Source organism: Nicotiana sylvestris, chromosome 6 (assembly GCF_000393655.2).
Source record: "Nicotiana sylvestris chromosome 6, ASM39365v2, whole genome shotgun sequence".
Taxonomy (NCBI): domain Eukaryota; kingdom Viridiplantae; phylum Streptophyta; class Magnoliopsida; order Solanales; family Solanaceae; genus Nicotiana; species Nicotiana sylvestris.
This window is the reverse complement of record NC_091062.1, coordinates 175,351,248-175,364,845: the sequence shown is the minus strand read 5'-3', so window position 1 is coordinate 175,364,845 and position 13,598 is coordinate 175,351,248. Positions and strand designations below refer to the sequence as shown.

Sequence of the window (13,598 nt, the reverse complement as noted above, 5' to 3'; positions counted from 1 at the left end):
ATGACGAAGGAACGCTTAGAGTAAGGGGGAGCCTTTACGTGGCATGACGTCTATGAATACAAGAGAAAGCTCACATTTCAGGGAAGTAATCTAATGGGTTTTCAATGTCTTAGCCTTATGCTTCCTATGTTTTAATGATCTAACAAACTTATTGTAAAGAATCAGATAGAAAATCTGTTCCACATGATACATTTCATATGAACTTGTCAACAAATGGACGAACAACCACAGAGAGAAACAAAATAGAGACCTGGTGACCTGGTCCCTTAGGGTTCTCTGATAGAAGTATAGGTCAAGTGCACAGCTGGAACGTAGCAGAAGAAAGTGACCATCGGGCAACTATTACAGAAGAGGAACACAACCAGGACCTGGTCCGTTGGTGTGTCCTGAAAGAAGTACAAAGTCCACTATCCAGCTGGAACGAACTGCTCAGAAGTGGATGTGCAGACAGTGCAACAGTCACTTCTCACTGGGAAGAAGTACACCAAGAGTTGACATCACTATATATTGTGATATCTTTTATGATAAAACAACCTTGTGCAAGACACACCATCACTTGTGCATTCAGTGATATTCTCTCAAGAAGAAAAAACATTCATCCGGCATTGAAGTCACTGGTGTGTCAAGAACAAGAAGATAACTCCACTAAGGATCAGTTTCTAAACAAGTCTTATGTACATCCATAGTTGAGTTGTAATCTTGTTAATTGTTCTACATTGTAATTCCTAGTTTGCTTTCTCAGAAGCGCTGTCTTAGGGACAAAATAAATTAGTAAACTTTAGAGTTTATGTTGTGACTAGGAATAGTCATAAGTTAAATCCTCTGTAACTAGGAGAGTTAGAGAGTAGCTTGTGGTGGTTGCATCATAAGTTAGTTTGAAGTCTTTGCAATAGGGTGTTTGCAAAGTGGCTTGTAATAGGTAGATTATAAGTTAGTTGAGTTAAAAGCCTACAAGAGTAGGTCGTGGTTTTTTGATCCCATTGTGTGGGATTTTTCCACGTAGAAAATCTCTTGCCTTCTTTACATTCAGTCTTTATTGCATTCTACGTATCAGTCTCATAGAGGACCAGATACTCTATAGTTTGGTGGACTCATATAAGCTATCAATTGGTATCAGAGCGGGTTCCTCCTATCAGGCTAACACCTAGGAAAGATCCTAAATGGCTGCTCCACCAAACCTTGAAGAAGGACAATCAACCTATAGACCTCCCAAATTCAATGGTCAATACTACGGTTGGTGGAAGACTCCGATGCATGATTTCATGATTGCCGAAGATTCAGAGCCGTGGGACATTATTTGTGATGATCCTCATGTTCCCATGCAGAAACCTGAAGAAACAGGACCATTGGTGCCCAAAGGGAGAAGAGAGTACAGTGACATTGACAGAAAAGCTGTAGAAAAGAACTATCGTGCCAAGAAAATCTTGATGTGTGGCATAGGACCTGATGAGTACAACAGAGTATCAGCTTGTGATACTGCCAAAGAAATATGGGAAGCCTTATAAACTGCACACGAAGGAACCACTCAGGTCAAACAATCCAAGATAGATATGCTCACCACTGAATATGAGCTCTTCAGGATGAAGGATGATGAGTCCATACAAGATATGCACACCAAATTCACCTCCATCATAAATGAGCTTCACTCACTTGGAGATGTCATTCCTAGAAACAAGCTTGTAAGGAAAATTCTCAATGTTCTACCTGGGTCTTGGAAAAGTAAGGTAAATGCCATCACTGAAGCTAAAAATCTACAGACTCTGACCATGGATGAGTTGATTGGTAATCTGAAAACATACGAGATGAAAAGAAAGAAAGATAGTGAAAGAAGAGAGCCTAAGAAGGAAAAGAACCTGGTGCTTAAGGCTGAAAGGAGTGATTCAAGTGATGAACATAGTGGCATGGCCTATCTTACTAAGATATTTCAAAAAATGGTTCGAAGAAATGGTGGCATACCAAAGTGGGGCAGTTCAAGTAAAACAAGGAACAACGATCTCTGTCACAGATGTGGAAAGTCAGGGCATTTCATCAACGCGCGAAACAGGAGCAGTACAAGCAAAATCCTGACAAATCAGGAAAAAAGAACCTGGTTCCAGATAAAAGGTTCAATCGAAAAAGTGCTGCAGACAATATCGTTAAGCAGGCTCTTGCTACTTGGGGAGACTCCTCAAGTGAATCTGAAAGGGAATCAGATGCAGAAAATAGCTCCATGATGGCAGTAGAAACTGAAGCAATGAAGTACGATTCATTGTTCACGCTGATGGCTCAGTCAGATGGTGATGATGATGAAGAAGATGAAGACGATGAGGGAAACTTCAGGGATGTTTAATGAAATCTGAAATCCTATTCTTCTAAGAAGCTAAGATCTTTATCAAATGTCCTAATTGATGCTTATTATAGTCTCGTAAATAATAAGGAGATCCTGACCATAGAACTAGGAGAGGCCGAACAATCTAGAGATGATCTAATGGTCTGTGTAGTGGACTTAAATGAGACCATAACTAATCTTGAACAAGAGAAGGAGGCCCTGAATGAAAAAATAACTAGTGTGAAAAATGAGAGAGACGATCTAATGGTAGTAGTTGTTGATCTAAAATAAACAATACAAGGTCTTAACAATGAGAAACACACTTTAGAAGAAAAAGTTGCATCTACTGAAGAGGAAAGGGATGACCTACTAGTTATATGCACTGATCTAGAGGAAACCATTGAGGGACTCAATAGAGAACATAGGAATGTAAGTCTTGGGAAAGGGAAAGAAGTATCCAGTGAGTCACACATCTTGCTCGAAAAAGAGTTAACTGTTGTAAAAACCAGTCTCTGCAGTGAACTCGAGAGGAATCAACAACTCCAAACTGAATCGGAAAAAGTAAGAAATGATCTTGAGAAATCCCTGAAGTGGACCTGGTCCTCAGATGTCGTCACTGCCATGTATCTCAACAATAGTGGGAACAAACAGGGCATCAGGTTCCAAAGGGAGAAAACTCCCTACAACCCACACAACAAGTATGTCACTGTACCTGATAACTGGCTATGTACCCACTGTGGAAATAGCGGACATTTAAAGAAAATTACCAGGCCAGGGTTCAGTCTGATCAAAAGAACAAAGCGTTTGCTGATACAGTGACTACTCGCAAAGGACCAGGTACCACTCACAAAAAGCGGATGCTGCCTACGTGGACTAGGATATCCCTCATTCATCCTTTTTATAGTAACAAAGGACCCAAACTAGTTTAGGTTCCTAAATCTAACCCTTGATGTGCATGTGCAGGGAGCAGTGAGAGGAAGTAGGCTACGATGGACTATGGATAGTGGATGCCTAAAGCATACAACTGAAAACATCATGAATTGCTTCTCACTGAAAGCCCTGCTGGAAGGGAATGTATCCTTGAGAAGAAAGTAAAGGGTACATTCTCAGTGAATAAAAAGGCAGAAAGGTTCCTTTGGCACTCGAGTGGAATGAGCACTATGTGAATGGCCTAAAAAGGGTGCAGTCACCAATCTGATAACTCTCCAAGTAGTCTCAGTGAACGAGGGTAACAAGAATAGTCACTCCTGCTAGTCATTAATCTCTACAAGCTGGCGGTATGAGATGAGTGAAGTCACAACCATGGCATGAAGGATTAGTATATGCAAACTTCTCACCTGCAAGACCTGGTCATCGGTCTGCCAAACTCAAGCCTCACCTGGACATGAGTTCACAAAAATGATGAAGGAGGGGGAGAAGGGATCACTCATAATTACACCAAGGACTCCACAACAACATGGCGTAGCTGAAGGAAAGAACGGAATTGGAAAATACTGCATGGATTGTGCTCATCGCCTATGGAATCACCAAGAAATTCTGGGCAAAAGGAATGAATACTGCTCTCTACTTTGAGAATATGTGTCGAACCAGGTCCCTCCCAAATTAATAAAAAACTCACCAGGAACTGCCAATTGGAAAAAAATGCCTTGTTCCTGACAGCAGGAATGATAAACTTGGGAAACGCAATGCAAAAAGGTGAGTGAAGGAATCCTTCTGGGGAACAACCCACAAAAGAAGGCCACAAGATCTCCAACAAAGGAAGCACTAAATGGCAGGAGATGCTCATGGGGTATTCAACAAGACACTCTCCCTTGCCAAGAAAGAAACCGTGAGGACTAATATGATGAACCAATCCTATCTCTGGGAAATATCTGAGGCTTCAAATCAAGAGGATGATAAAGTAAGCAAGATGAAGGAAACTGGCAAAAGACAACACAACGTCATCCTCCATTTCTCACAAAGAACCGGGTGTGTCACTTGCTACCATTGAAGCTGAAGGAAGAAGTAAAGATGCAGCTCATGGCACTACACAAGCAGCAGAACACAAAGTGTGAGGAAATCAAATTAACCTCCATATTTCTCTCTTCAACCAACTTCTGTCTCAAATTGGAAAACCAAAGTGCACCTATCATGATGCATACCTCATCTTTCGGGAGACAATGAAGCAAAACGAAATGACCTCATCAACACCTGGAGAGAAATTGCAAACATATTGAAGGGTGAGATCTTCTTCTGAGGGCCAATATGAAGAAGGGATTTATTGGTGGAAAGGATTGCAGAACAGAAGACCAAACTCCAGATATCTGCATCAAAGCCTAAAGTAGAGAATATTTTGGATAAATCAAGGTGAAGACGGGGACACAAGAAACTAATGAAGAACCTGATCCTCCATCTGTTGACTGTGTAAGACACCATCAAGTAAAGGTAGCTAAAGTGTTTTCTGACCAAGCCTAACTCACATCAATACCGTTGTAGGTAAACACGCATGACGATCATAGAAGCTAAAGGTACAGTTATGAACTACAAGAGGGGATTTGCTAAAACTTTGTTCAAAAGATTGCTCTAGCATCAGGTTACTGCATCTCAGGTTAGTAGTAATGTGCTTAATTTTGTATGCCATTTCTAAACAAAAAAGATATAAATACTTTGTAATTCAGCTGCCACTTCATCCTACTTTTCAACGTCTGTGTGTCATGTCTTGTCCGTCAAATCCTTTCATCCCCTCTGCACGGTAACACTTTCCCACAAACCTACCACCGTTTTCAGAACTATTCAGAACCTGTTTCGCTCTCCACTCATCATTAGTTCTTCTTCCAATAAAACTTTCTTTCTCTCTCATGGCAAGTCATGAACCTTCATCTCCCGTGTATAGCTAGGATCCTCTTCCTATTTATCTCTTTCTCTTTCTACTCGTCTACTAAGTACTCATCTAATGGAGATCGAATAATATTCTCATTCCCTCGCCATTAACACTGTTCCCACTTCTTCATTATCCTTGAAATCATTCCCTCAACATCATTATTTCACACCTTCTACCACCGTACACACTTCTGGTTCCTCCTCTACCCCTACAGTTTTTCCATTTCTGATAAACCCTGTTTATCACTATTTTGAGAATCATATGTCTAGTCAATCCTACGATCTCATCAAAGACCACACAGGAGGTCTTACTCCTCGAGTATTAGAAGCCCCTGAGGATGATCTTGACTAGTACCTTAACACCTCCATGTTGAATTCAGTGATTCTCAAGGAGTCACCAGAAAAGGAAGCAACTCATAACATTATGGCTATATCTGCTAAGAGTCTGATGAATGAATGAGCATATCTCTCTTTTGAGTATCAGGGGAAGACATGCCATTCCTAGGGGATGTAAGAACCACAACACTCTTCGAGTCCTTGGTTCATGAGATATTCTCAGAAAAACCTTCTGATGAACCTAATTCACTTCCATGCAAACTCACTGCTGCACCTCCTGTTCATTCCAAGCTCTTGGAGTCTTCTTCTAAATCACCCATCACCAGGTCCCTACAGCAAGAGAATTTTGAATCCTCATTGCAGAAAAGTAAGAGAAGTGTCAAGACAAGGAGAAAGAGGAAAATGAATCCAGAGGATTTAATCAAGAGTGTGTCAGTAAACCAGATAGACAAAGATGCTTCTAGGGAACCTGGTTCCTTAGTGCAACAGTTTATGACAATTAAGGAAACTGTTGAGGAACAGAAAGGGTCATCCATGAAGTACAACAACAAGTCTAAACGGAGTAAAGCAGAGCTAACCGTGTCTGAGAACAATACTGTAGGGGTAGCAAGCTAGAAAGGAAAGTCTGCCGAAGGGACTAACAAACAAAAAGGGGAAACTATTAAGGAACCTGGTTCAACAAGGTCCTTGACCTGTGATGGTGTTCTATGGCAGCAGAGATTAAGAACTCAAAAAGTGTTGTGGGGACGGATATTTGATCCAGCAATTTCGGAGATGGCAGGCATGAGACAAATTCTGGATATTATGAAATTTCAACAATGGGAACACCTGTTTGAAGGGAGCATGCCTCTGGTGTACGAAGATGCAGTGCAAACCTTCTACGCATCTCTCTTCACTGTTGAGGGGGATCACATCTGTGCGCTTGTAAATGGGGTGGATATCGTACTCGACGCTTCAACATTGGGAAAAATTCTTAGAATTCCGTGTGAAGGTGTGTCCTCAGTCAAGGACGTCTATGGAATAAACTTTCGGAGAGCCGTCATGAAAGAGCAAACTATTTAATAAGGGGAACAGGTCCATAAGAAGGTATTGTTTCCTGATACCAGCTTCTCTTTGAATTGGTTAATAAAGTACTCTTACCCCGCTCTGAGAGACATTCCATTGCTACAAAATCAGATTTGGTCCTAATGGAAGCGCTTGATGAGTTTGTACCAATCAATTTGCCTGCAATCATGATAGATCATATGCAGAAGGTGACAAATTTTAAGGGTGGAAATCATGGGTTACCTTATGGCTTTCTCCTCACTCAAGTGTTCAGATTCTATAAGGTTCCCTTGGGAAATCCCAGAGTGGGCACACGTAAACAGACCTTCTCTAATACCACTCTAGAAGAATGTGAATGTATAAATAAAGTTGGTGGAAGCATCTCGACCATTTCTCAGCTGATAAACGCTCAAAATATAGCATTTGAGGAAATAAGAAAGCTGAGGGCTCGAAATGCCATACTGGAAACTCAACTTAGCCAAGTAGCTAAGGGACCTGATTCTGTACATGAGGAGGTTGCCCGACTAAGAAAGGAAAACGAGAGACTTCGAGGTCAACTACTTGAAGAACAACTGGCTGCAAATGCTAGACTGGACCTGGTTCTCAAAACCATTGGTGTCTCTTCCTCCAAACCTCCTTCCTTTAGTGCTCCCTAGGATCCTCCCTAATGTCAAGCTATTTTTGCTCCAACTTCCTGTGGTTGTTGTTTTACTTGTGTTTACTTGTTTTTGTGATGGAGCTTAACTATTACTGCTCCTGTATTGCTCAGTCCAATGTAAACATTAATAAAACAGCTCCCCTTTCTTTGCGTGTACAATATTGTGCTCCTTCGGCTTCTCTTTTCTGTCATGTTGTGTGTACATATGTGGCATGAGCTAGCTATGTTAGACTTCTTTATGCTTATTATCTACTTGTGCACTTCGACACACTTGTTCTTTTTAATGATGACAAAAGGGGAAAAAAGAAGTGAATGCTATTGTTGGGGGGTAATATTATGCCTGTGATAAAAAAAAGGGGGGTCTGAGATTGAGGGGGAACTAAAAATGACAAGGAGGGAGATCTAAGATTAAGGGGGAACTGGTATCTCACCTGGTTAATTCTGATCCAAACAACTGCTTTCCATGCCTAAGTTTGTCATCATCAAGAAGGGGGAAATTGATGGGTTTTCAATGTCTTAGCCTTATGCTTCCTATATTTTGATGATCTAAAAAACTTATTCTGAAGAACCAGATAGAGAATATGTTCCACAGGATACATTTCATATGAACTTGTCAGCAAATGGACGAACGACCATAGAGAGAAACACAACAAGGACCTATTGACCTGGTCCCTTAGGGTTCTCTGACAGAAGTACAGGTCAAGTGCACAGCTAGAACGTAGCAGAAGAAAGCGACCATCTGGCAACTGTTACAGAAGAGGAACACAACTAAGACCTGGTCAGTTGGTGTGTCCTAACAGAAGTACAAAGTCCACTATCCAGCTGGAACGCAACTGCCCAGAAGTGGCTGTGCAGACAGTGCAACAGTCACTTCTCACTGGGAAGAAGTACACCAAGAGTTGGCATCACTATCTATTGTGATATCTTTTGTGATAAATCAACCTGGTGCAAGACACACCATCACTTGTGTATTCAGTGATATTCTCTCAAGAAGAAAAAGCATTCATCCGCCATTGAAGTCACTGGTGTATCAAGAACAAGAAGATAACTCCACTAAGGATCAGTTTCTAAACAAGGCTTATGTACATCCATAGTTGAGTTGTAATCTTGTTAATTGTTCTACATTGTAATTCCTAGTTTGCTTTCTCAGAAGCGCTGTCTTAGGAACAAACCAAATTCGTAAACTTTAGAGTCTATGTTGTGACTAGGAATAGTCATAAGTTAAATCTTCTATAACTAGGAGAGTTAGAGAGTGGCTTGTGGTAGTTGCATCATAAGTTAGTTTGAAGTCTTTGCAATAGGGTATTTGCAAAGTGGCTTGTAATAAGTAGATTACAAGTTAGTTGAGTTAAAAGCCTACAAGAGTAGGTCGTGATTTTTTGATCCCCTTGTGTGGGATTTTTCCACATAGAAAATCTCTTTCCTTCTTTACATTCAGTTTTTACTGCATTCTACGTATCAGTTTCATAGAGGACCAAGTACTCTACTGTTTGGTGGACTCATATAAGCTATCATAATCTTTACTGTACTTCAATTAAGTCTTTGATTAAATTTTCTTATTTTGTACTCAAAGGTTTGCCATCATCAAAAATGGGGAGATTGTTAGCTCCAAGGTTTCACGTATTAATTTTGATGATAACAAACCAAAATAATTGTTAATCAAAGAACATTTACTTGTGTTAATCTTATTCTTGTACATGAAAGAAAATGCTGGTAAAGATCCAAACAAATATGAGAAAGAAAATATCTTGTGAAGAATTTATCAAGGAAGACTATTTTCAGAGATTTAATCTAGAAGGAATAATATTTGAAAGTGAAATTTCAAATACTGAATGACTTACTACAATATCAAAAGAAGAATCTATGGAAATTATGGATGGAAAGTTTTTCAACATCTTGTAAGGAAAGTTAAAATTATGGAGAAGATCTATTATTTTGTGGAAGGAAGATACTATATGGAAAAGATACTACAAGGACAAGGAAGAATATATTTTCTATGGAAAGAAAATATATTATGGATGTAGTAAAATTTATATTATGGAAAGATATTTTTTTCCAAGATCAAGAAAAGAACATTTTCAATATAATGGGAGAAGAATATATTTTCTATGGAAAGAAAATAAATTATGGGTATAGCACAATCTATTTTATGGAAAGAGATTATTTTTCAAGACCTACTAAAGGAACATTGGAGAATTATGGAAGAATGCTTCCTAAAGTGCTGGACAAGATCTACTACGTATGGAATATTCTTACTAAAATATTATAGTAAGAAATTATATCTCCAAGAACAAGGCAGAGAATCACCAAGCTCTTTCAAGGAAGGAAAATTCAATATATACTGGTGCATGGTTGACAACACTTCAAATGGAGAGATCTCATTTTATGGATACACAATAATATTGTCTACTTCACAAGGAAAGAAATCGAATGAGCTTAAGACATGGAGTCCAAGATATCAGCAAACTGGAGGTATATTTTGATCCATTAGCAAGACACATCATCAATCAATAGGTACAAGATATAAGGAATAGGAGAAAATCTTCTGATTGAATATTATCGAAATCAAGGGGTCAGTAAAATCAAGCCCAATGGTCAGAAGCTATTGAAGACTATAAAAACGAGAGACTGGAAAGAATAAAGCACGCAACCTTCTATACAATTGTTTATCCAACTACAAGTACTTTATTCTACTCTTAACAAGCATTCTAATTCACTTTAGTAGATTTACTGTGCACCCAAAAGAGAGAAGAGAGACAGAAAAATATTGTAGAGGCAGAGTGTCCTAGAGGTTGTATCATTGTTCGTTTCTTTGGTGAGTGAGTGAAAATCAAAGGGTCTTTATTGGTGAGCGAGTGAAAACCAACCATGTCAGCGTTGGTGGTGATTGCTGAAAATCACAAAGGATGCACTCAATTCAATTTACAAAGATCTCTAAAAGACAACACTCTTATAACCCAAGAGGACTGTATTAGGATACCACATTGGTTCCGAACTAGTATAAAATTCCTGGTGTCATTTACTTTATCACTTTCATATTATATTCTGTTCCCTTACTATTTATTGTGATTAACACTTGTTTAAATCAAAAGGACTAACAGTTCTGTGCAGGCTGTTTCCGTATAAGTTGACTAGATCTAAAGAGTAGTCGACTAGAAATTTAAAAAGGCTACAATTCACCCCCTCTTGTACTTCCAAATGATTCCCATACAAACAGTGAACAAGGCTTACTCGATGCTGATTGAGAGAGAGAGAGAGAGAGAGAGAGAGAGAGATAGCCAGCAGAGCGTGACAAACACCATGGTAGCAATAGATAATGTAGAAATGAATGCATTGATGATAACTAAGTGAAGGAATATGAAACAGGGCAAGAGGAACTACAATGTTCAATTTGACTTTTGCAAGATGAAAGGACATACTCGTGTCGAATTCTACAAAATAATTGGATATCTTGTTGAATTTAAACCTAAGAAAAGGTATGGAGGAACTACAACTAACAATGTGTTATGAATGATAATGGGAATCAAGATGTACAGGGCAGCTATTATGCTAATACAACAGAAAAGAGTATGAACTCTGAAGGTATTAGAGCAGGTAATGATGCTAGATGCCCTACTTTACACCAGAGCAGTATGATCAAATTCTGAAGCTGCTTGGCATGAAAATGTAGAAAACTCATTCAATTCAATCAACATGGCAGGTAATGATGCTATTACCGTTTTCTTAGTAGAATCAGAAAACAAAGAATGAATTGTAGACATTGGAGCGATAAATCATATAACCTTTGACTTGAGTCTGTTGGAAAACATAGTTAAAGTAGGAAATTCAAAAGAAAAAAAAGTTAATCCACCTAATGGAACCTTCACGCATGTGATTCATTTAGGGACTTGTAGATTGATAGATAAGGAAGTAGTGAGCAAGGTACTGTACATCCCTGATTTTAAGTATAATCTACTATCACTGTCAAAGCTCACAAGAGAATTAAGACGCTCAACTTTGTTTTTTCCTGAATTCTATGTGTTCCAGGACCTTTGCAGTGGGAAGGTCAGGGGGATTGGTAAGGAAAGAGGAGAACTATATCTGCTTACACAAGCGCCTACTAAAGATAGTTCAAATCAGTTAGTTATCTTGGTTGCAAGCAAGGAAAAACAAGATGTTAAGCTTTGGCATAATAGATTAGGTCTTTCCTCTTTGAAGTCATTGAGTCAAATTTTTTATTTTTCTCAATATAATTGTAGAAGTCAGTTGAAAAAAAGTTACACCCCAAGTTTTCATACGTGAGAGTACGTCGTAAGTCATTGATGTAAGGTCGGAAATGAGATTATATTTGGAAGAAAATAAAGTAAGTTAATCATGTTACCTTGGAGGTTACAAATATTTAAGATCATGAATAACGAGTACCAAGAGGATTGGAAATCTTAGAAGCTAAACCAATTGAAGAAAATAAGTTTCGTCGAAAGTTGACAAGTTTCGAATGTTATAACATGTACTTTGGGGTGAGACTAGGGTTATTAACATGATAAGGAGGTTATTCTATGAGTTATTTTAGTCGTATGATATTCATTTTCTACATTTTGAAGGCAAGCAAGTTGTGGAACAAGAGTTGGCAAAGGTCATCACAAGTTACATTCATAAATTTGCTGAAATTTAGGTCAAATGTATCTGAGAATTTCTCCAAATATACTTGGAATAATGGGGTGTTCTACCTACCAAATTGAAGGTCTACGAGTCTAGTTTCTAACGCATTAAACCGTTTGTCAATACGACATCGGAGTAGAGAGATATTCGTATTTTCGCGAGACCGCGCAAGCAGATCCCAATGGGACCCACTTAGGCGGTGGTTGACCTACTTCAATTTATAAACGATTTGGACGCCTATTTTTGCTCATTTTTCAACTAATATTCGTCTCCAAACTTCTCCTAACCCTCCTAAACATATACCACAAGGGTTTGAAGTGATTCCAAAGTGATTACACCATATTTCAACATCAAAACTTAGTTCTAGTGAAGAACAACACCTCTTTGAGGTTGTGTTGTCATTGAGGATTGTTGTGGGCTGTATTTGGATGAAATTCCAAGTTGTTGCTGCTGTCTAAGGTGAGTATAACAGCCTACTAATTGTGCTTAATCTTGCTTGTATGTTGGTTAAGTTGTTAGGATGATAAACTACAAGATAATACTTGGATTAGCTTAAGTCACTTCTATGGTGTTGTATTGCTATTAAGGGTTGTTGTAAAATGAATATAACTTGGATTTTGACTTGAAGTTACTGTAGGAGGTATGTATATTGTGTTCTTGCTTGTGCCTAAGGTTATCTTGATATTGATTAAGTTAAATGGATGGGCTAGACATGAACTAGTGAATAAAGTTGCTAGTTGGGGATAGTTGAAGTTGTGGATTATTTTCGTTGTTATAAATATATGGTATAAGGCTGGAATCATTGATTAATGACTTCATTATCATGTTAATGATACTTTTATGTTGAAGTAAGAAGTCTATAAGGATTGATAAGGGGTATACGGATTCCAATCGGAGCTTGCCGCTCGTCGTAATGTAGTTGTGACTTGTTGTTGTTATATGGTGTCTTGATATTGATAATTATGTATTGATGGATTGCTCTGGTAATTGTTGTTGGTATATGGTATTGGAGGAGGCCCTTGTTACAAGGGAGATGCTGCCCAAATTTACGTAAACGAGCTACTAGCTTAAGTTATAGACTTAGCCTTTGCTCAGCACTGATTTTGAATCTCCTTATACTATGATAGATTGAGTTGACTTGTTTGAAGAGTTGCTTGGAAGTGATTAGGGACTCAGCAGGTTTAAGGTATGTTAAGGCACTTTCTTCTTTCTTTTGGCATGATCTAAAATGAAATGAACATAAACGATACGCTATTTCATAATGACTCTACTCCTAGCAACTAAGGTTGTCCATGTTGTTCTTTCCTTATAAAATTATTCTAAACAAGTGTGTATGATCCTTAAATCCTACTAAGGTTCATATTGATGGTAGGGATGTCCATAATGTTCTTAAGTCACTCCAAAAGGTTTAGAAGATGATTCCATGAGTCTAGCATGCATTATATATAGTATCTATTTTACTCTACCGAGCCGCGCTATAGTCGGCCGGGTACGGCACCTATTGTGCAACCACTGATCAGTTGGGTTTACCGAGCTCCACGTGGCCGGGTACGATTCTACCGAACCTTATGATGGTCGGGTACGCTTTTACCGAGTCCTCTTTGAGGCCGGGTACGATATGATGATGATGATGCCCACAGAGGCGAATGTTTTAAAAAGTTTATGTATATATATGTATTATGCATTTCATATCAGTAACCCCCAGAGGCACTCTGATGTTACAGGTTGTATCTCCTCTATCTCTCTCTTTACATT

General features: G+C 38.7%; 1 protein-coding gene across 1 annotated transcript; it reads left to right on the top strand.

The window, feature by feature from the left end:
* The first annotated feature begins 1,160 nt into the window (after positions 1-1,160).
* Positions 1,161-1,505, top strand: LOC138871716 (uncharacterized). Its single transcript, XM_070149613.1, has one exon. It carries the CDS (start codon positions 1,161-1,163, stop codon positions 1,503-1,505), a length of 345 nt encoding a protein of 114 aa, XP_070005714.1.
* Positions 1,506-13,598: the final 12,093 nt, after the last annotated feature.